The following is a 20331-nucleotide window of genomic DNA, read 5'->3' as shown; positions in this document are numbered from 1 at the left end:
TGCAAAGTGAATATCAGAAATTCCAGCACCCCCCACTCAACCAGTCTCTTTTCAATGGGCTTAAAATTCCACTGCTGTTTGGAGATGCAATTCACCTTTAAAAAAAAAACATTTTACAAACACATGCCGGGGGGCCAATCACAAATTGCATTTTGCATGTGCTCAGTGTTCAAATAAAAGAAGCAAATAGGCTTAATTGCATTTGAACAAATTCTCCCAAACGAATATCTCAGCTGACGCCCATTTTGAAGGCATCAGTCATTCTAGTCCCAAACTTGCATATGTTCCACACAAATTGGGCAACCTCCTCTTTTATTGTTGGAGATTATTTACATCAGAAATAAAGACTCGTGGAATTGAGGTCCTAGAAGAACATTATAGTTGTATATGCAATAGCAGGCTCCAATCCTGCAAAGAGTCATGCAGATCTTTAATTTTATACTCCCATTTAAATCAGTGGGAATTAGGTTACTAAATTCCTTTGAGGGTCTGGGCCACTGTAAGTAGTCCCATTCACTGCAATAGAACTGCAATATTCACAGGGGATAAAGTTAAGCAGATGCATAAATCTTTGCAGGACTGGGGCTTTAATTGTTTGCAGCAGCTCTGATCTCTATTATTAATTTTTTCCTATCCTGTGCAGTCAAGCACTGTTACTCATACATACCACAGTTATTTACACTAAGGTGAGGAGTTCCACAGCATTTTAAGTTTCCTGCACAAGTCCTAGTGTGTGTTCCTCATTCTGGATTTTTGTCACATGTTGTGGGCCATGTTTGGGCCTTTGCAAGTTGAAAGATATGTTCCCTACCTCCCACTGTGGTACTGTACTTTATATGATTAAAAAAATTCTGCCCTATTGCAGTTACAAAGTTTCATGCCATGGTAGTCTTGTTTCGTCTTACAAAATAATGACAATCTATCACAGTTTTGGGGGGAGGGAATGAAAACAGTAGATCTGTAGATGTCTCCCCCCCCCCCGATTTCAAAGGCAGAGCTCAGATCCAGGGCTCATCTGGCAGTGGTTCACAATCCCCAGTGCACACACGCCTGTACCAGTAGGTCAGGCTGTTATACAAGGTGTGCCACCAAAGTAGATGGAAGTAGGGCTGGTTGAAAACTTCCAACTGAATGTGTTTTCCTGGGGAAAATTGCTTTTGTTTTACAATCCCCCCTCCCCCCCCCCCCACACAAAGTGGCTGCTTTCTGTGGAAAATGTAGATATTTTTTGTCAAACTGACCACCCCAAAACCAAAATATTTCATCCAAACCCTAAAATATTTAGATTTAGATATGCTACTGCAGTGCGGCCAGGGCTGTCCTTAGGCATACACAGCATATAAATGAATCTTTCATTAAATAAATAGAGTCTAGCTCTTCTGCTTGTGTAGAAAACATTCTGAATGATATAGGAGTGTGTTTCTTAGTCTGTAGAGACTGAAGCTGCAGCTCTATGATATATGAAGTTCATGGGCTATTCACACTGAAACCTAATGATGGTTAAAATGTTGACATTTTAACTCTTTTATTTTGTGGTTTTGTTCTCTTCAAGTTTATACCACACTCATCAAGTTCTTATACCATCACTCATCAGTTGCTTAGATCTGAATAACTTCCACTAGGGCATTAAGCAACATGGCTACACATCTGTCACCCACTGTTTGTTCTCTCATCCACTTCCTGGGGGGAGAGGAATGTGCAGTGGAGTGTTTTGTTTTGGTAGGTTTTAGGGGGGTTTTTTTGGTTTAAAATATACCAATTGCTGTGTTTATATTAGAAAAGACAGATCAAGGAAATGTGCCCTGGAGTGGAAGATGAGGTGGCTTTTGATGGTGATGGCCCCCAAGAAAGTTCTGTCTCCTGCACAGTAGAGCTTTATCCTTGGGGTTGAGCATTCCATTGTGTCAGAAAGGTGTGTTGTTGACCACAGTCTTCATCCCAGAGCTTTAGGGGATCTTTTAGCTGTCATAAGCCCAGGCCATGGAATGGTTTGAAGTTAAGGACTGAGACCTTGAACTCAATTCAATATTCTATAGGAAGCCAGTGTAGAGAGCGGAGGACAGGTTTGATGTGTTCAAAACAGAAGACAAATATGGTAATTATAGCCGAAACTTCCAGCTAATTTGCTTATCCAATGTGGTTGGATATCATAGAAATTAGAGACTGAAAAGATATATTAGGTTATTTCACTGGGGTCAATGCAGGACTTTTACCTAAAGTAGGGACAGAGTTTTGACCAGTCCAGCTTTAAGACCCTGATCCTGCAAACACTTTTGTACATGCGTAACTTTACAAGTGTGAGTAATCCCAGTGACTTCACCAAATTTTCACTATTTTTTTTTCAGTGAGGAGCTATAATTCCCATTAACACCCAGGGTTGGACAGGAGCCACCAAAGATGGAACAAAGCAGTCATCAAGCAAGAGAAAAGGAGGGCAGCCATCAAAGGAGATGGGGAGGGAGAAGGGTGTGGAGGAACAGCTCCCAAGAGATAGGATGGGGGTACGGCAGAGGGAGGGGGAGAGCCATGGTAAGCAGGGCATTAGTAGAGTTTCACCACTTTTACCCCTGCTTTCATCACAGGTAATGTAGGTTCCTATCCCTCCCTTAGGCCTCTGTTGTGGCTTTTAGCTACAGCCCTGAATCGGGAGCAGTGTGGAGTTTCACAAGCTCTTCTGAGCTCCCAGGCACACAGAAGGAGTGAATCCACTGCTACACCCTAGGTATCACATGCTGCAAAGAGCTGCAGCAGACACATTAAAGAGCCATGTGCGGCTCCTGAGCCTCAGTCCGAGTATCACTGCCCTAGATACACCCGCTTTCATTGCCATTCTTCCTGGCCAGTGCTGGTGGGAGGGACTATGGCTCTCCTGCCTCCCCACCCACTTTGAGGGGATTAGTGCCCCTAGTGGCACCAGCAGGCAGCAGTCCGTGTGTTTAGGAGAATGCAGGGACTGGAACTTTGGCTGTGCTCCCTTGTGTACCTGCAGAGCATGGGTGGTGGGTGGAGGCCCCCTTTGGGGAGGCTAGTCCCCGGCTCCGCCCCTTCTGCCTGCAGCCCAGGCTGTACAGGCACCATACAATCAAAGAATCATAGAATATCAGGGTTGGAAGGGACCTCAGGATGTCATCTAGTCCAACCCCCTGCTCAAAGCCTGACCAATCCCCAACTAAATCATCCCAGCCAGGGCTTTGTCAAGCCTGACCTTAAAAATATCTAAGGAAGGAGATTCCACCACCTCCCTAGGTAACGCATTCCAGTGTTTCACCACCCTCCTAGTGAAAAAGTTTTTCCTAATATCCAACCTAAACCTCCCCCACTGCAACTTGAGACCATTACTCCTTATTCTGTCATCAGCGCCCACTGAAAACAGTCTAGAGCCATCCTCTTTGGAACCCCCTTTCAGGTAGTTGAAAGCAGCTATCAAATCCCCCCTTATTCTTCTCTTCCGCAGACTAAACAATCCCAGTTCCCTCAGCCTCTCCTCATAAGTCATGTGTTCCAGTCCCCTAATCATTTTTGTTGCCCTCCGCTGGACGTTTTCCAATTTTTCCACATCCTTCTTGTAGTGTGGGGCCCAAAACTGGACACAGTACTCCAGATGAGGCCTCACCAATGTCGAATAGAGGGGAATGATCACGTCCCTCAATCTGCTGGCAATGCCCCTACATATACATCCCAAAATGCCATTGGCCTTCTTGGCAACAAGGGCACACTGTTGACTCTTATCCAGCTTCTCGTCCACTGTAACCCCTAGGTCCTTTTCTGCAGAACTGCTGCTGAGCCATTCGGTCCCTAGTCTGTAGTGGTGCATGGGATTCTTCTGTCCTAAGTGCAGGACTCTGCACTTGTCCTTGTTGAACCTCATCAGATTTCTGTTGGCCCAATCCTCCAGTTTGTCTAGGTCCCTCTGTATCCTATCCCTACCCTCCAGCGTATCTACCTCTCCTCCCAGTTTAGTGTCATCTACAAACTTGCTGAGGGTGCAATCCACACCATCCTCCAGATCATTTATGAAGATATTGAACAAAACCGGCCCCAGGACCGACCCTTGGGGCACTCCACTTGATACTGGCTGCCAACTAGACATGGAGCCATTGATCACTACCCATTGAGCCCGACAATCTAGCCAACTTTCTATCCACTTTATAGTCCATTCATCCAGCCCATACTTCTTTAACTTGCTGGCAAGAATACCGTGGGAGACGGTGTCAAAAGCTTTGCTAAAGTCAAGGAACAACATGTTCACTGCTTTCCCCTCATCCACAGAGCCCATTATCTCGTCATAGAAGGCAATTAGATTGGTCAGGCATGACTTGCCCTTGGTGAATCCATGCTGACGGTTCCTGATCACTTTTCTCTCCTCTCCTTTCCAACTACCATCCGGCTCCAGCACTTATTTTGTGCCAGGGCTTGCTGGGGCTGAGCCCCGGCACCTCTAGGTTTGGCACCTCAGTTATGAAAGTACAAAAATAGCTTGACCCGCAGCACCTCTTTCATTACAAATGAAGCACTGACTGGTCTAATATTGAGCCTCTTGGCTGCGGCTGGGGCAGCATGATACCCACAGGGGTGGAATCCCTTTCTCTCAGATAACAGCCCAAGCTCCCTGGTGGGTTCAATCGTGCCCAGTTGAATGGGAGGCAGTGAGGAGGCTGGCTGCTGAGGCAGAGGCCAGGGTCTGGGAAACTGGAGGTGAACAACCCCCCCTGACAGATGCAATGCACACTGCCCTACTGGAAGGTGCGCGTGGTATAAGACCCTATAGAGAACAGAACAGATCGGGCTCATGGCCTGCAAAGGCGTCATCAGGCACCCCCAGGGTGAAGTACAGATTGCTTCTCCCTTGGAGATCTAACAATCGCTCTCTAATTCCTCCTCTGCCCATCCCAGCCCGCTGCTCCCGCCCCCAGCTCTGCAGCCCGCCAACCTCTGCGCCAGCCTTCGCTTTTGCGGGGTTTCCCAGCCCTCCCTCTCTGCAATTTCAAGCTTCCCCCGACCTTTTATTTAATTAATTAATTTATTTATTTACCTTTTGGGTCTGTCAGTTTCGCGTTTTGATCTGCCTGAGCCACCGTAGCCCAGCGAAGCCGCCTGGCCGGGGCTGTGTGTGAGCGCTGAGAGGCTGCTGCAGGCAGAGACGATCCGAGTCCGCACAGGCTGGGGCTGCCGCGGGGGGATGCGAGCGGGAGCCAGGCTGGGACTCCGAGAGCGGAAACAGCTGAGCGCGCAGGCGGTACGCTGGAGCCAGCCGGGGAAGGCGATCGGATCCCGGGGGGAGGATACGGAGCAGGGGGCTGGGGGCAGCGACTCTGGTCAGTTTCAGCCCCGTTACAGGCTGCGGGGAAATTCGCCAGCCGAGCCGCAGATCTTCCTCCCCCCCCCTCCCCGCACTTCTCCCCCCGCATTTTTAAAAACCTCTCCGAAGTGGTGACGAACTCCGGATTCTCGCTGCAGTTTGGGTCTCGCTCCTCCTCTCCCCGTGTACCAGTGCCGATGCCTGCAAAGCCGTGACACCAGGGACGCCGACTTCGGAGCTGGCTTTTCTTTCGGGGAAGGTTGGCTGGATGGACAGAGCCTTGGATAAATCCTTTTTAATCGCACTTCCCTGCTGCCCCCCGCCCCCTCCAGCAGACACCGCTCCTGCTGCACCAAGGTAATAGAAAGCGGCCCGTGCAACCGCCTGCTTGAAAAGTTTATTTTATTTTTGGGGTGGCAACGTTTTGATTTAATTAAAACGAACCAAATTACCCCGTCCCCACAATCTCATTTCTGCATAATGAGTGGGCAATGCTCTGAAAGAGCTCGCGATCTTGCTGACTCTAGCATTCTTTCCCCTCCTTCCCCCCATCTTGTATGAAAGCGAGGAGGATATTTTAGTGCAAACTACTTCAGTTAGAAACCTGACTTGAGTCTCTCCCCCCACCCCCTCCAGCTCGGTGGCTTGGGCAAAGGTGTAGAAGGTTTGGTTTGAGATCTCTAATCCTTGCCAGCAGTCACGATTCCTTGCTAACCTCCTTTATAAATAGAGGTGTGTGTGTGTGTGTAATATTTTATGATTTTATATTTAGATAACGTACAGTATATTAAAAAGCAGAGGTAAATTTATGGGAGCTTTAAAAACACCAGCAGTCTGTCTCTTATTTACTCTTGGTACCTTAGTGTGACTTATAGTTTGTATTTGTTATTGTTTATTTAAACACCAACAGTATGCTCTGCAGCCTATAAACCACAGAAAATGAAATGGTCCCTGGCCTCTGCACTAGTCTGTGGCACTGATTCTGCAATTGGATGTATGTGGATGAACTCCTGCTGACTGTAATGGGCTCCATGTGAGTTCCAAAGGGCTGTTTGCTTGGATCCAACTGCAGGATCAAAGTATCTGTGTTTAATACTGTACTTAAATCCTGAAAGTTCTCTTGTCAAACGCATCAAAATGGTGTCTCTTTAGATTTGTAAATTACAAATAAATACAAAATTGTCATTTGCAACTTTTAAAAAACTTCTTTGCCACCATGAATGAATGATACCCCATCCATCCATATCCCACAAAGACTTATATGGTGTCTGGTTTTCATTCTGCATTCCCTAGAAATACAAAAGTACAATTTATTGGGGATGGTTTTTTGACCCATGAATCCTTGTATTTTAGATTAGAGCTGGTCTGATGCTCTAGCATCTGCAAAGGAGAAACCTGAAAACATACTCGAGCACCTTGGCCCAGAAGCCCACGAGTTCTGGTGAAGCAGAGTGGGGAGTCCCCAGAAAACGGAGTCAGTGAGAGACATGTGAAGGAGCGTGAGTTGGCCCTGAGCTCGTGGACGACCTGGCCACAAAGTTGGGCTGATTTACTGAAGTTTGTTTTTGAGTGGGGTGATACTCTCCCTTCACCCAGCCATGATGTCGGTTGAAGGATCTACGATAACAAGCAGGATAAAAAACCTGCTTCGCTCCCCATCCATTAAACTGAGAAGGAGCAAGCCTAGAAGCAAGCGAGAGGACATCAGCAGTAAGGTGAGTGAGCGATGTGTTGGCAACACATTTAACCTTGTTTCCTAAGGCCCTGTCTGCTAAAAATACAGCCATATTGGGATACCTGGCCTACTATGACAGTATCCCCCAGTACAACTGGAGCATAGTTTTGGTTTGTATTAAACAGGACCTTAACTGTGTCTCTGAATCTCACTAAAGTCCAAGTCACTTCTACGGAAGCACTGTATTTGCACAGCTTGGATGTAACTGATGTAGCAGCTTCAGAATAAATCATGTTAAGAATGTTTACTTTGGGGGGAATATTAAATGGGTCCAGTAGTTCCTACACTCTGGTCAATGGTCTCTTGCTGGTCATTCACAGAGAGCTGCCTGGTCCCATTAGGCTGGCTCCTCCTTGTTTCATAAATACTAAAAATATGCATGGAATTGTTGTAGGTGCCATAGGGCTTTGTATCCCACTTCTCCCCCTAGCTCCCAGCGCTTCCTGCCACGAAACAGCTGTTTTGTGGCGGCAAGCGCTGGGAAGGAGGGGGGGAGGAGGGGAACGCGGCGCGCTCTGGAAAGAGGTAGGGCTGGGGCGGGGATTTGGGGGAGGAGTCTAATAGGGGCAGAGAGGGGGTGGAGTTGGGGTGGGGACTTTGGGGAAGGGGGTGGGGCGGGGCAGAGGGCGGGGCCGGGGTGAGCACCCACTGGCGCCTGGAAAAGTTGGTGCCTATGTTTATGTGATTGTGAATGGGAGAGAAATGTAAGATGACAGATCAGAGAGGAGATGTTTGTGAAATTATTCTCTACTCAGATGTGGTCCATGAGCCAGAGAAGTGTGAGAACCTTTGAACTAACTTTCCCTACTTTGTGTGGTTTTTATAGTTAACAAAAGTAGCAAGAATAGTTTTCAGGGATGTTTTAGCTTATAAACAAGCCGGGGGGGACGACGAGGGGGGAGATGGGGGAAAGTAGTTTTTCCTTGTGGCCCATTCTCCTCTTGGTATCAGTAAATTCAGGAGGCTGAATTCGTGACAGAAACAAGCATTCCTCTGGAATTGACTGATGTCATAAAAAGAGGATGATAACTTAATTGCATGCTGGGCGGTATTGCCTAGTGGTTAGAGCAGGGGGGACTGTGAGTCAGGGGACTGACGTCTATTCCTGACTCTGCCACTGACTCGTTGCATGACCTCAGGCAAATCACTTAAGCTTCACATACCTCAGCTTCCCCATCTATGAAATAAGGGCACTTAGTCCTCCCTGTTGTGAGGCATCACTAATACATGTGAAATTTGTTGGATGAAAAGTGTTATCATTGTGTTTGTTGAAAAGCAACAGCTTCAAAAATCTAGCCACAGAAGCGAAGAAGGCGCATACAACTGCAGGTGAAGTAAATTAGTTTAAATGTTTTCTCTCTGTCAAGTTTGCCCCAGTGCGAAATCCTGCTCTTAAAAGTGTGGATCAGGGATGGGCTTTCTCTGGTAGCTGCTGATTACCAATAAGCCCAATTCTGATCTCTTCTCTTCTCTCCTCTCCTCTCCTCCCCCATATCGCTATAGGATAAACAGTACTCTGCTTCCTCCCAACTGTTTGGGGGAAGAGTCCTCTCTGTTTGTGTATAAGGTGTATGTGCTGCATTCAGAACAGCCTGACTGGACTCTGTTGCCTACCGATGGACCACACTTTTTATCTGCTGACGAGGAGTTCTTGGTTAGTCTGTGTCCACTGCTAACTTTTCAAACCATAAAAAAGGACACGTGTGCTGTACCCCTTGGGATTCAGTTTCAGTAAATGGAAAAGGTATCCAGGCTCAGCTGAACACTGCCTGCTCCTTTTCAGAGCTGGAAGCGGCTGCTAGGTAAACCTCTAGCCACACCCTTGTACCAGTTCAGCCCTTTCAGAAGAGCTTCATTGTATCCTTCTGAGTTGAGTATTGTGAGGTACTTCTGCCAATGCACTTGCACTGTGAGTTGTCTGATCCCTGCAGGGAATGACAGATTCATCCCACACCATTAAATTAGGTTTTGGTATCTTATTAACAGGTGCATCAGTGCAATAGGTCAGTGAGATGCAGAGAAACAACTGTGTGAGGCAGTAGGGGCTGCTTCTTGTGGCATCTCCTTGATCCTTCCTCATTCTGGGGAGAACGTGAGTGGAGTGGAAGCAATTTATTATCCTGAAATGCTACATATTAGTGCTCTGGGCAAATGGCTTCGGTGTGCCTGCCCTCTGGTATAATTAATCTGACTTTGAACTCCGTCTCCTTGCCTGACTTCAGTGGGACTGTTGGTACACAGGCAAACAGGATGTGGTCCCTTGTCAGAGGTCCAGTAGGAAATGCTTTCTTGTATGTATCCCTGGAGATGCCTTTTCTTGCCACATGCATGTTCTTATGCCTTCCTGAGGTAACAAGCAACTTCTACCACCATAAAGCTGTATGAGGCACCTTCCTTCTACTGGAAGGCGCAACTGTAAATCCATTGGCATTGAATGATGGTGTTAAACATGTAACTCCTAAATGGGTCCCTTGTTTGTGCACTGTCCAGTGACCTCCTCCAGATAACAGGCAAGGTTGCTCCCAGGAGACAGTTAACTCTCTGCACTTGTACATTGGGCAGTCTGGAAAATGTCAGCATTCAAAGGGTTACATGCCATGTGATCATGTGTATTGTTGCAAAGCCGTAAGTAACACCAGAGTATGGTGGTGTACGGGCTTTATGTCAGTGATTGGCCGACTCTTTCTGGTGAATGCTGTATGCTTATGTAGGAGGGAGCAGGACTGTTGTTCTGGTCCCATACCTGGAAGGAGAGACCACACCTTCCACACTAGGTGTACTATTAGTATGGGGTGAGTGGGCGGAGGCCTGCCCCTCTCAGGTAAGAGGGCAGAACCACGGAGCCCAGGCGACTAGTGATTTCTGGGGATACAAAAGAGTGAGGTCAAAGCTTAATAATGAGGGATCCAGAGTGGGACACGGAGCAGAGAACCCCTGACAGCGCCCACCGCTTCTCAAAGGCATCCAGGGACTCACTGGATTCTTCCCAGAGGAACTCTGCCTGGAGACATGAATTGACAAGGAATGGAAATAGACCCCACAGTCACAGAGCACCCCCCACATCCAGCTTCCTTCTCCTGGAGTGATGAATGGCGAGGACATCCTGTGATTTTTGGGGGACCAGGGATGGAGTGTTCATAGAGCAGGAAGTGCAGGGAAAAGTGCAGCCAGAACCTCATAAGAGGGTCTGGAGGAGCTGGAAGAGGGCTGCAACCTGACACACTCTATGTAGATATGCACCAGGGTCTCCCTCTCACCAGAAAAGGGACAGTGTAAGGGGAGTTCGTGAACCTGCCAGGTACATGCCCGTGCTCATAGTCCCATGGAGGAGCTACCAACCAATATCCCCAAAGGGCCGTGGGACGACCATACTAGGTGTAGGAGAAAAGTGAGATCCCTTCAGCTCCACATCTCCTCTGCTGAGTCCTTAAAGCCCCTCCAACAACTTCTTTTAGAATTGGTAAAAACCTGCAGCAAACAGCTGCCTTGATATACGAGTGCTGTGGTCTTCCCAATGAGAGGAGGCCGTGCCATCTACTAAGGATAGCTAGGGCTGTGGGTGAGGTCTCCCAGGCTGGTGTGGGACCTTCTTTGTCACCAGGGCTTTGGAAGGTGATTAGAGATGCCTGTGCAAGGGGTCTGAATAGATCAGGGGAGCAGGAGGAGGAGGAGAAGCTTTGTGCCAGCTGGCTCCAATCTATGGTACAGACCTATAATCCTGTGCTGAAAGTGGTCCAGCTGTGAGTGGACTGCTCTGCTGAAACCTGTATTGCTCTGAGAGGAGGAGTGGGCGCAAGTACAAATAAACGTTTTGCAGGAGGGGTGTGAACAACCTGCAGTGTGCTCAATGGGAATTGCAAAAAGAGGAAAAACTGGATTTGTGACCTGGTTTTGTTGCTTTATGAATGCTTAAAAGGTGTGTGTGGGGTGTCTGTGTGGGGGTGGGTGTTGTGAAAGGTCGTTGTCTATGCTGTTTTTTGTAGAAAATTCTGTGGACAGCTAGTGAACTATTGGGAATATGACATCACAAGTACCAAGGCAAGCAAAATCCGAGCGGTTGGAAGAGAGGTTATTTTAGTCAGAATGTTGTTAAAACACAAATAGCTTGATAACTTTTAAAACTCAAGTGCTTGGCAAACAAGTAGGGGAAAAGACTTATTTGTTAAATCTGTAGCTCCCTTGTCTCTTCTGTAAAGAGGACGTGTTTGTACCCTGGTCCTCCAAGGAGACTTCCCACAGAAACAGGGAAGACCAACTTGATAGTCCTGATATTTGTAAGATTTGAAAAAAAAAGAGCAATTGTAAAATAACAGAAAACTCTTTCAGGCAGCACTGGTTGAAAAATGGGATGTAGTGTTTATTTTTATTTGATTTTTTTTTTTTTTGTGCAAAACTGTTTGTAAACCAAACCAGAACAGCAGGAAAAACAAAACAGGAAGCCCTCATTTGTCAAAATCATGAATTTAACTTTTGTTTTTGTTTTTTTTGTTTAGTAACTCTACTTTTAGGCCACCTTTTCCATTTCTCCTTCCCTGCTTCCATTTTAGGTCCCTTTGTTGAGTTCCTTCTTTGAGATTAACAAGCCCAGACCTAGGATATGTAGCATTTCATCTCCAAGTCACTGAGTGTAGTGAATGCAGTTTTTACTACTGGCTGGCTAGTAAGTTATCTGAAATAAGTGTGTTGGTCTTAGTCCAGTTTCTAGTGGCTGGCTGTCCACAAAACCTCCCCTGTTAGAAATTTCAGCAGAGAGGCTGATCACTGAATAGGCCTGGGGGTTGAACTCCCACCTATCTCCACTGATGATCCCTGAGAGAAACATTGGCAGGGCAGTGAGGGAACCTATTAATTGAACAGAGGATTTCATATAGATCTCTAGGCCTGTTAGAACAGCAGTATGTTCTGTCTCTGTACTATAATGCACTGATCACTTAGGGCTGGTCTACACAATTCTTGTACCAATTTATGTGTATCTGGTTAGAAACCAATATAGTTAAATTGGTGAAATCCTTAGAGTGGCTGCAGTTAAACCAGTGTGTAAAGGTGCTTAAATGGTTGGGAATAGGCTATACCAGCATAAGCATGTTTATATTGGTATAACTGTGTCCACCCTGGGAAAAGGGGGGTGTGTGTGTGTTAATCTTTTGAATTCGAGCTATTTCTAAACTAATATTTGTAAATTGGTACAAAAATTGCATGTAGACCAGGCCTTGGAAAGTTAAATGCTTAAAAATGTAATGCTTCTTTCAATGATTGAAGTCCAGCTAAGTGCCGGTGGGGGTTTATTTGGGGACAGGACTCCTCTTAAATCCTGAGACAAAGCCTTGATCCTGCAGCAGCCCACACTGACTTCCCTATGCACGGTATTTTAGAAAGCAAGTTGGACGTTGGGATTGGTCTCTAGCGGCTCTGTGTCTTGCAACGGAAGAGAGCTTGTTTGAGACAATCCTGGACTCTTGTTCCTGGCAGGCATCCGGAGTGACACTGATTTAAATTTTACATGCAGACCCAGGCTCAATCTAGCAGTGTTGCTCAGGGCTGTGAAAAATTCACATCCCTGAGTGCATAGTTAAGCCAATCTAACTCCTAGTGTAAATGCAGCTACCTTGACAGAAGAATTCCTCTGACCTAGCTACTGCTGCTTCGTGAGCTGGGTTACTTACAGTGCCAGAAAACCCCTTTCCATCAATGTAAGAAACATCTACACTACAGCACTACAGTGACATAGCTGCAGCTGTGCCACTGTAGTGCCCGTGGTGTAGTGGTGTAGACATGCCCTGGGGTTATGCTTTCAGTTCCTGAAGGAGCTCTTTGCATTGCATTCTGTCATTATCACCAGCTCCTCTTCCCTGCCATTGGCTGTGCAGATGATTCTGGAATGTTGTATGAATGGAATAAGGAGGCCTGGAATGAAGTGGGGGCTTGGAGACCAGCTTCCCCCCTAGTCTTTGCTTCAGGAAGGTGAGGGTCAAGCTTATGTCGTGGTCAAGTTTGGCCAGGGAGGACGTGGGTGAGCTCAAGTTTGGGAGCTCCTGCTTGTTGGCTGCATCCAAATACTGGAAAGGATGTATATGTCTTCTCAAGAGTGTTGCTTGTTCCAAAGTAAATTTTTGCATGTTCATGTCGTGGTGACGTCTGTACCTAGAAAGGAAGATCCACAGAACATAGTCAGCTGTTTCTGAAGCCTGGGCCACACAGGAGAGAGGCAAAAGGAAATTGTGTGTTTGTCTTTGATAAATCTCATAATGGCACATCTGTAGATCTCCAGGCACAGTAGAAAGGTGAGTAAGCGTCATTGCCCTGTCTTCACAGATGAGGAAACCAAACTTTGGTGACTTCCCTTGGCCACAGAGCGAGTCAACAGAAGAAATGGGAATATCACCCAGGTTTCCTGGCTCCCAGGCTGGGTCTTCATCTACTGGCCCATGCTGCCTCCTTTAGATATAACCCATAAATACGTGTTGCTTGTAGTTGACAGACTGTTCATTGTGTTAACATTTTTACATGCACATTTCTCCTCTCTGTGCTACCTGTTATACACCACCTTGAAATGCTGGGGTACGCAGCGTGAAAGCCAAACACAGTTTGTACTTACAGGGGGAGGGCAAGGTTAATCAATAACAATGTTTCTTTGCTAGGGAACTCCAGCACTGATCACTTCCTGTTCCTGGAGCAAGGAAGATACAAGGCAGTAGAACAAACTTGTGCATTTGTTACAGTTAGAATAAGAGTCTGATTCTAGAGATGCTGAGCATCTGCAACTCCCATTTACTTCAAGTGGAGTTGTAGGAGCTCCGCACTTTTGAATGGATTCTGCCTGGATACGGAAAAGATATTGCCCTTTGGATCTTGGAAAGTAGCTATGTAGTCCTTCCTGTAGGACAATGATTGTGTTGCTAGGGTACGGTTACCCTTCTATACCAGTCCGGGGACATGCTCTCCATGCTGGGCTTTTCCCGGAATGTCCCGTATTTACCCTAGGAGGAAGGTCAGTAAGATCCATGATTAGATCCTCTTGCTAGGGGAAGGGAGGGATGTCATGTTAACAAGTGAGGAGCAGAGAGCATGAGTAACATACACAAACAGGGTCATCTGCTGTGTGGGTTTTAACGGTTGCTACATGCTCTGGGTGCTCACACACTTCTTGCCTGGATGATCTCTTACAGAGCTTAAACCATGTATTGTGTGATTGTATATCTCCTTTATGTTCGTCAAATGGCATTTGGAGAGAGTGTGGAACTTGGAAATATAACCTTGCTTGTGAGACTTCGACAGGTTCTGCCTGGTCCTCACAACCCAGGTGCTGTGTTGGCTGTTGGGCTGAGTCTTGGTGCTCACCACAGTAACTGTTTGGAGCCTGCCAGGTCCTAAATGTGGTCTCTGTGCTATGAAAATGAGCCTGAGATGTAAAATACAGCCCCTGCCTCCCTCGGTTGTTGTCTCACTGGGGCACGGACAGGTTCCAAAGAGTTCAGCACCTTCAGTTCTGCTAGAGACCTGGTCAAAAAGCGAGAAAGATACATGCAAGGCCAACTGAAGGAGGGGTGGGCTTGGTCATGTTTGATACCCTTTGTCATACAGGGCTGTTAGTCGTAGTGTGGACCCAACCATGTTCTATCATAGGGTGGTGTCTGCACTCGAGTGGAATGAGACTACACCGCTTTTTGGCCAAACTGCTTCTGGGAAGAAGCGGTTGGAGTTGAGCTGAGTGCACTATCCCTCATGATATTGATTCTCCAGCTGTTGAAATGTAGCCAGTGTTCTTGGATTTCAAAGCAGGGATTGGCTGTCACCATGTGTTTTACAGTGCTTAGCAGAATGGCTTTCTGATTTCAGTACTATTGTAATAGTAATCAACCCCCAGCGTCATCCGCTTCAAGCTTTCATTGTGTCTGATTCATCTGCCTCCTATGTGGCTTATGAAGTCCTCCAGGGTTCCTGCAAAGCACCAGTCACCAGAACCTCCCTCCGCTCATGGAGTTCTTTCCCCAGACATAACCTGTTCTCTGCACTTTGAAAGATGAGAACTCCAGGGAAGCTGGCACACATCCTGGCTCAGCAATTCTCCCACTGTTATGCTAGCACTTGTGAAAACAGCAGTGGGAGATTTGGAGGCAGGGATTGGGAATTTCAGTACCACAGGGCCATTTAACCTTGTCTTGATCACCTCTAGACCGCATAATAGTAAAAATACTGAAGGCCTGTCTACGCACCTGCCATTGGTACAACTGATGGAGCTGTGTGGTGCACCAGTGACCTATTTCCCCCCACCCCCCATGCTAGTGTAGACAAAGCTTCATTAATTGCATGCAGTGGTGAAGCAGCCATGTTGGTCCCAGAATATTAGTGAGATAAGGTGGATGAGGTTTTTTATTGGACCAATTTCTGTTGGTGAGAGACACAAGCTTTTGAGCTTACACAGCTCTCTAAAGCTTCATTAATGTTATCATTTGCATGACAGTAGCACCCCACAGGCCCCATTGTGCTGAGCCTTTTATGGACACCTAGTAAAAGGTGGTCCCTATCTCAAAGAACTTAATAGACCAAACAGAATTGTTATCTCCACTTTACAGGAGCTGAGACACAGCGTTCCTAAGATCCATGGTCCTACAGGAAGTCTGTGGCAGAACTCGGAATTGAATCCAGATTTCCTGATGCCAAATTTATTGCCTTAACCACCAGGCTAAGCTCCCTTTCTGTGTGAGATCACGGATGTTTAAAAAAATTCAATTTCCACCTTTGCTAACCCTGATTCACTGACCTTAACAATTTGGGAGCCGTCAATGAGATGGGTTTTCAGCAATATCAAGTACAGTAAGAGGCATATCAATTAGACTGGAGGGCCAGAGGCAGTCCCAGGAACCTTGTTAATGTAAGCTTTGTAATTTTGCCACGACCTCAATGGAAAGGGAAGCTTTTACAGGAAATGGTACTGTAGATGAGGCTATGGACTGCTCTTGATGCAGTGTTTCCAGGCTAGGGGCTCTGAAAGTCAATCCCACACATTCCCCAACATAGTGTGGCATTGGTCAATGAGGCCAATGGTTGCTAACTAACATGGAATTTCTAGCTCAATGGAGTTTGATACATGACATTCCAGCCGTAATAAAGGGTATGACTTTTGCAAGAATGAAAACAATTTTTTATTTAGAAAATAATTATGTTCCTAACACCCTGTTGGATTATTCTGAAATCTCCCCCAAAATTCTCTTCTGGCCAGAGAGCACTCATGAGAAATTTCAGCCAGAAAGCCTCTTTCTTCTGGAAGTAAGAGGGTGAAATTTGGGTTTATAATGGAAATCTAGTCACAACATTAACTAATGTCTTGATAACAGGCACATATAAGAGTTTCTGATAAAAGAACCACTTGTCAGAATCAGTTCAGTTTGAGAGCAAACCATTTTCTGGAGCTCTGAGATGAATAAAAGGAGGAACCCATTGGTTTAACCTCTCTCCTTGTATTTGGTTTTGATTAGAAGCTGTGGAGAACAATGGCTCCCGACCCTTCCAAAAACCCCTCCCTGCTCTAGAGCCCAGAAGAAGAGGGCAGCCAGCATAGAAAGTGGCCGTGCTTAACATTTCCTGTGCATAATAGCGTTAGATTTTAAATGTTCCCTGAAGGCTTTGAAGTTGACACTTGATGAAGATGAATGGTGTAAGGGACCAACGGCCTGTAAAGGTCTGTTTATAGAAGGGATGTTTTGGTAAAAATTTCCTATTGGTGGACAGGGCAGTATTTTTAACACCATTCCCCAAATTGATTTGGAGCAGGTCTAATTAGCATGCTAGTGGCCGGGAGAGCCTTGCCCGTTCCAGCACTTCCGGTGCTACTACCACCAGTGACTCTTCTCACGGGCTAGCAGGGGTCTTTTAAGCCTAGATCCTGCAAGTCTTTACACATGTGTGACTTTGTGCTTTGTGAGTAATCCCATTGAAGCCAATACAGCTACTTACAGTGCATAAAGTTAAGCATCATGTGCATGAGGTATTGCAGGGTCGGGGTCTTAGACTGACAGTCCCTTCCCTAGGAACCTTACAGTTAGTGTATTTCGACAATGCCTCGCGTGACCTAACTGAGACTCTTAGGTGCTGTCATCATGGAAATGTTAAATAATAGAATTTTTCTTTTTTTTCCAGAGGGAAAAGCCTTCTGTTAGTCAGGCTTGTCTCCTTATTTGGTGGCAATGGCTTGTTCTCCGTGTCAAAGCAGGGCACGCTTTGTCAGCAGTAATTTGGGAATGGGCCATGCACTGTGGTATAAGTGTGTGATGATGGTACCAAAGTAAACAGAGTACGTGGATGACGCTGGAAGGTGCTGTCTTAAACCTTATCTACACTAGAAAGGGGTTGCTGGTATAATTGTGCCTCCTAACAGAGAGAGAGAGAGCTTGTGCTGGCAAAAGAGTGCTTTTGCCAATATAGTGGAGACCAGTTCCCTGCCTGAAATAAACTGTACTGGCAAAATGACACTCTTGACAATATAACGGTGTCTACACTAGCTGCATCTAAAAGTTGTAGCATAGACCAGGTTTAGGGCTTTTGTTGGTCTAGCTTGTCAGTTGTGAGTGTGGTTATTTTATTTTTTTTTTTCCACTCTGAACCAAAGTATCTCTGCTGGCAAAACTTTTAAATGCAGCCCAGCCCTCAAAAATATAGGGCAGTCTGTTTCTCATATGGTTGTCCTATTATTTCCTTAAAATGCAGGCGGTCCCCCTAAGGGTGGGAGAGTTGGTATTACCGTTTTTTGGAAGGATGGGTTAAATAGGGGAGTAGTGTATTGGTTTAGGCCTCTTCTGTGCTATAACTCTTAATACAGTCAGGGGACCTAGTTACAGTCTGATTGTCCTATGGTTTGCTTACTACATAGTTTCCAAGTTTTACTCTAAATGGGACCTAATCGTGTCCCTGAAAACCATAAGTCCAGTCTTCACCACCATTTCTAACTAGTTTTAAGAAGTACCCCAAATGTGGTTATAGTTGCATTATAGATGGGGTTTCAGGGGCCCTGTCTAAAGTGGGATTTGAACCAAGGGAAGCAGCATAGTCCCACAGATTGGGTATTGATCAGGGAATTGGGAAGTTTGGGTTCTTTTCCCAGATCTACCATTGGCTGGCTCGCTCCCCTCTGTGCCTCAGTTTCCCCATCTGTCAAATAAAGATGGTACTTTACCACATCTTGTAATATCTTTCAAGGTCTATGGATAAAATGCTATACAAATGCTCAGTATTTTGTTTGTTCTAAATTGGTTTACACCTTGCCCCAGACAAAGTAATTTCAAATGTTGTTTGGATGGCCAACACAAACGGAGCCCGGCTGTTTTCAAATGGGCTGTCAAAAGTTGTGATTGAGCCTCAGTTGGGGCCATTCATTTTGGAGCCTATATCTGCGGTCATTGGAAACTAGGTTGACTGGAACCATGTTTAAACAGTGTCCAAGTTACGTTTTCAAAAAATGGTTCAAAGCCCTTATAGCTGGGGCTGTGGACACTGTTAGAGATGTTACATGTCATTTTAGAATTGTTGGGGCTCAGGACAGCATAAAATGCTTTTAACAACATATCTTGGCAAATATTTCATGCTTATATACACGTGTGCAGTTTCCCACTAGACACCGTTGTTCATGAACCCCTGAGCTCCTTTTGAGAACTGGGAATCCATCTCTTTCCAGCACTGGGAGGATAATCTTCCTAGTTGATAATCCACAGATTGTGCTGTGTAGCTCTGCCGTTAAGCTGCTGAGATGTATTTTATGTGCAATCAGCAGTGCAAATACCCTGGCACTGTGTGGCTGAGAGGGGAGAAGGGTAAAGGCAGGGCACGCTGGTCGTGCCGGGAATGGTTTTCTGGACCTAATTTATAGCCAGCATCTTGACTTGGATGTGTTGTGAAATGTTCCAGAGACCAAGCAAACATATAGAGGCCTCGGTTTGTTCATGTACCTCTGAACCCTCTGTGAGCAGTCTGACTGTAGTTTAGATCTGAATGATAAGCCTCGCTTTGTGCTGCTATTTTCCCCTCAAATCAAGGTTACACATTGGTGTGATCACTCAATAGCATCACCTTGATGGTTAGATTCTGTAGTAGGCAGAAAATGGCCATGTATGCAAATCAGCTGTCATAGACAACTGTTAGAGTGACAAGGTGGGTGAGGTGATATCTTTTATTGAACCAACTTCTGTTGGTGAGAGAGACAAGCTTTTGAGCTTACACAGAGCTGCTCTTGACCTGAAGAAGAGCTCTGTGTAATCTCGAGAGCTTGTCTCTCTTTCTTTCTCTCTCTCTCTCTCGCCAATAGAAGTTGGTCCAGTGAAAGATATTACCTCACCCAGCTTGTCTCTCTAATATCCTGGGCCTGACACTGCCCACCCCTGTATGCAGTGGTTTTGCAGCTAACTTTTTGGCCCCAGGGCCGTACCTGGGTATGGAAATTGTATGGCGGGCCATGAATGCTCACAAAATTGCGGGTTGGGGTGCGGGAGAGGGTGAGGACTCCAGCTGGGGGTGCGGGCTCTGGGGTGGGGCCAGAAATGAGGAGTTCAGGGTGCGAGAGGGGACTCCGGGCTGGGGGGTGGGGTGAGGGCTCTGGGGTGGGGCTGGCAATGAGGGGTTGGGGGTGCAGGAGGGTGCTCTGGGCTGGGACCAAGGAGTTCGGAGGGTGGGAGGAGGATCAGGGCTGGGCAGGGGGTCGGGGTGCAGAAGGGGGTCAGGTGTGCAGGCTCCAGGCAGCGCTTACCTCAAGCAGCTCCCAGAAGCAGCGGCATGTCCCCACTCCAGCTCCTACATGGAGGTGCATCCAGGCGGCTCTACACACTGCCCCATCCACAGGTGCCACCCCTGCAGCTCCCATTGGCCGTGGTTCCCAGCCAATGAGAGTTGCAGGGGCAGCGCTTGGGGCGGGGCAGCATGCGGAGAGCCCCTTGGCTGCCCCTACGCATAGGAGCCAGATGGAGGATAAGCTGCTGCTTCAGGTAGCCGTGCAGAGCCACAGCACGCATGGAGTGGGGCAAGCCCCTGACCCCACTTCCCGGCTGGAGCTCGAGGGCCGGATAAAATGTTCAGAGGGCCGGATAAAATGTCCAAAGGACCGGATGTGGCCCCCAGGCCGTAGTTTGCCCACCCCTGACTGCATACATAGATGACTTGTCAGCCACTGGTCTCCCTGCTTTGTTGTTGGAAATGGTTTGTCTGCTAGTGTGGGTGGCCCACAACCACTCGCTTTGCTAAGTTTCAGCTCGCTTTGAGCAATGGGGCTGAAGATTGTTCCGTTTCGTCTGTGTTACGAAGTAAATAATTTTCC

At 46.7% G+C, this 20331-nt stretch overlaps 1 protein-coding gene and 1 long non-coding RNA gene across 3 annotated transcripts in view; one reads left to right on the top strand and one right to left on the bottom strand.

Annotated features, from left to right (window-relative positions):
* LOC311522404 overlaps positions 1 to 5167 on the bottom strand; it is a 52626-nt gene extending 47459 nt beyond the window's left edge. Inside the window, exon 1 of the long non-coding RNA XR_014712118.1 lies at positions 5033 to 5167. This is a non-coding gene — a long non-coding RNA (uncharacterized lncRNA). The remainder of the gene's footprint in view (positions 1 to 5032) is intronic.
* A 286-nt stretch (positions 5168 to 5453) lies between these two features.
* Positions 5454 to 20331, top strand: part of MAPKBP1 (mitogen-activated protein kinase binding protein 1) — a 121561-nt gene continuing 106683 nt past the window's right edge. The window contains exons 1-2 of one of the 2 annotated variants that reach the window (XM_084631708.1): positions 5454 to 5656; positions 6653 to 7014. In XM_084631708.1, the coding sequence (XP_084487834.1) occupies positions 6898 to 7014 (117 nt within the window). In that variant the 5' untranslated portion in view covers positions 5454 to 5656; positions 6653 to 6897. The remainder of the gene's footprint in view (positions 5657 to 6652; positions 7015 to 20331) is intronic. The other variant, XM_084631707.1, reaches the window with a different exon arrangement.

This window comes from Lepidochelys olivacea, assembly GCF_965140295.1.
Source record: "Lepidochelys olivacea isolate rLepOli2 genome assembly, chromosome: 6".
NCBI classification, from domain to species: Eukaryota; Metazoa; Chordata; order Testudines; family Cheloniidae; genus Lepidochelys; species Lepidochelys olivacea.
This window is presented reverse-complemented; position numbering and strand designations above follow the sequence as displayed.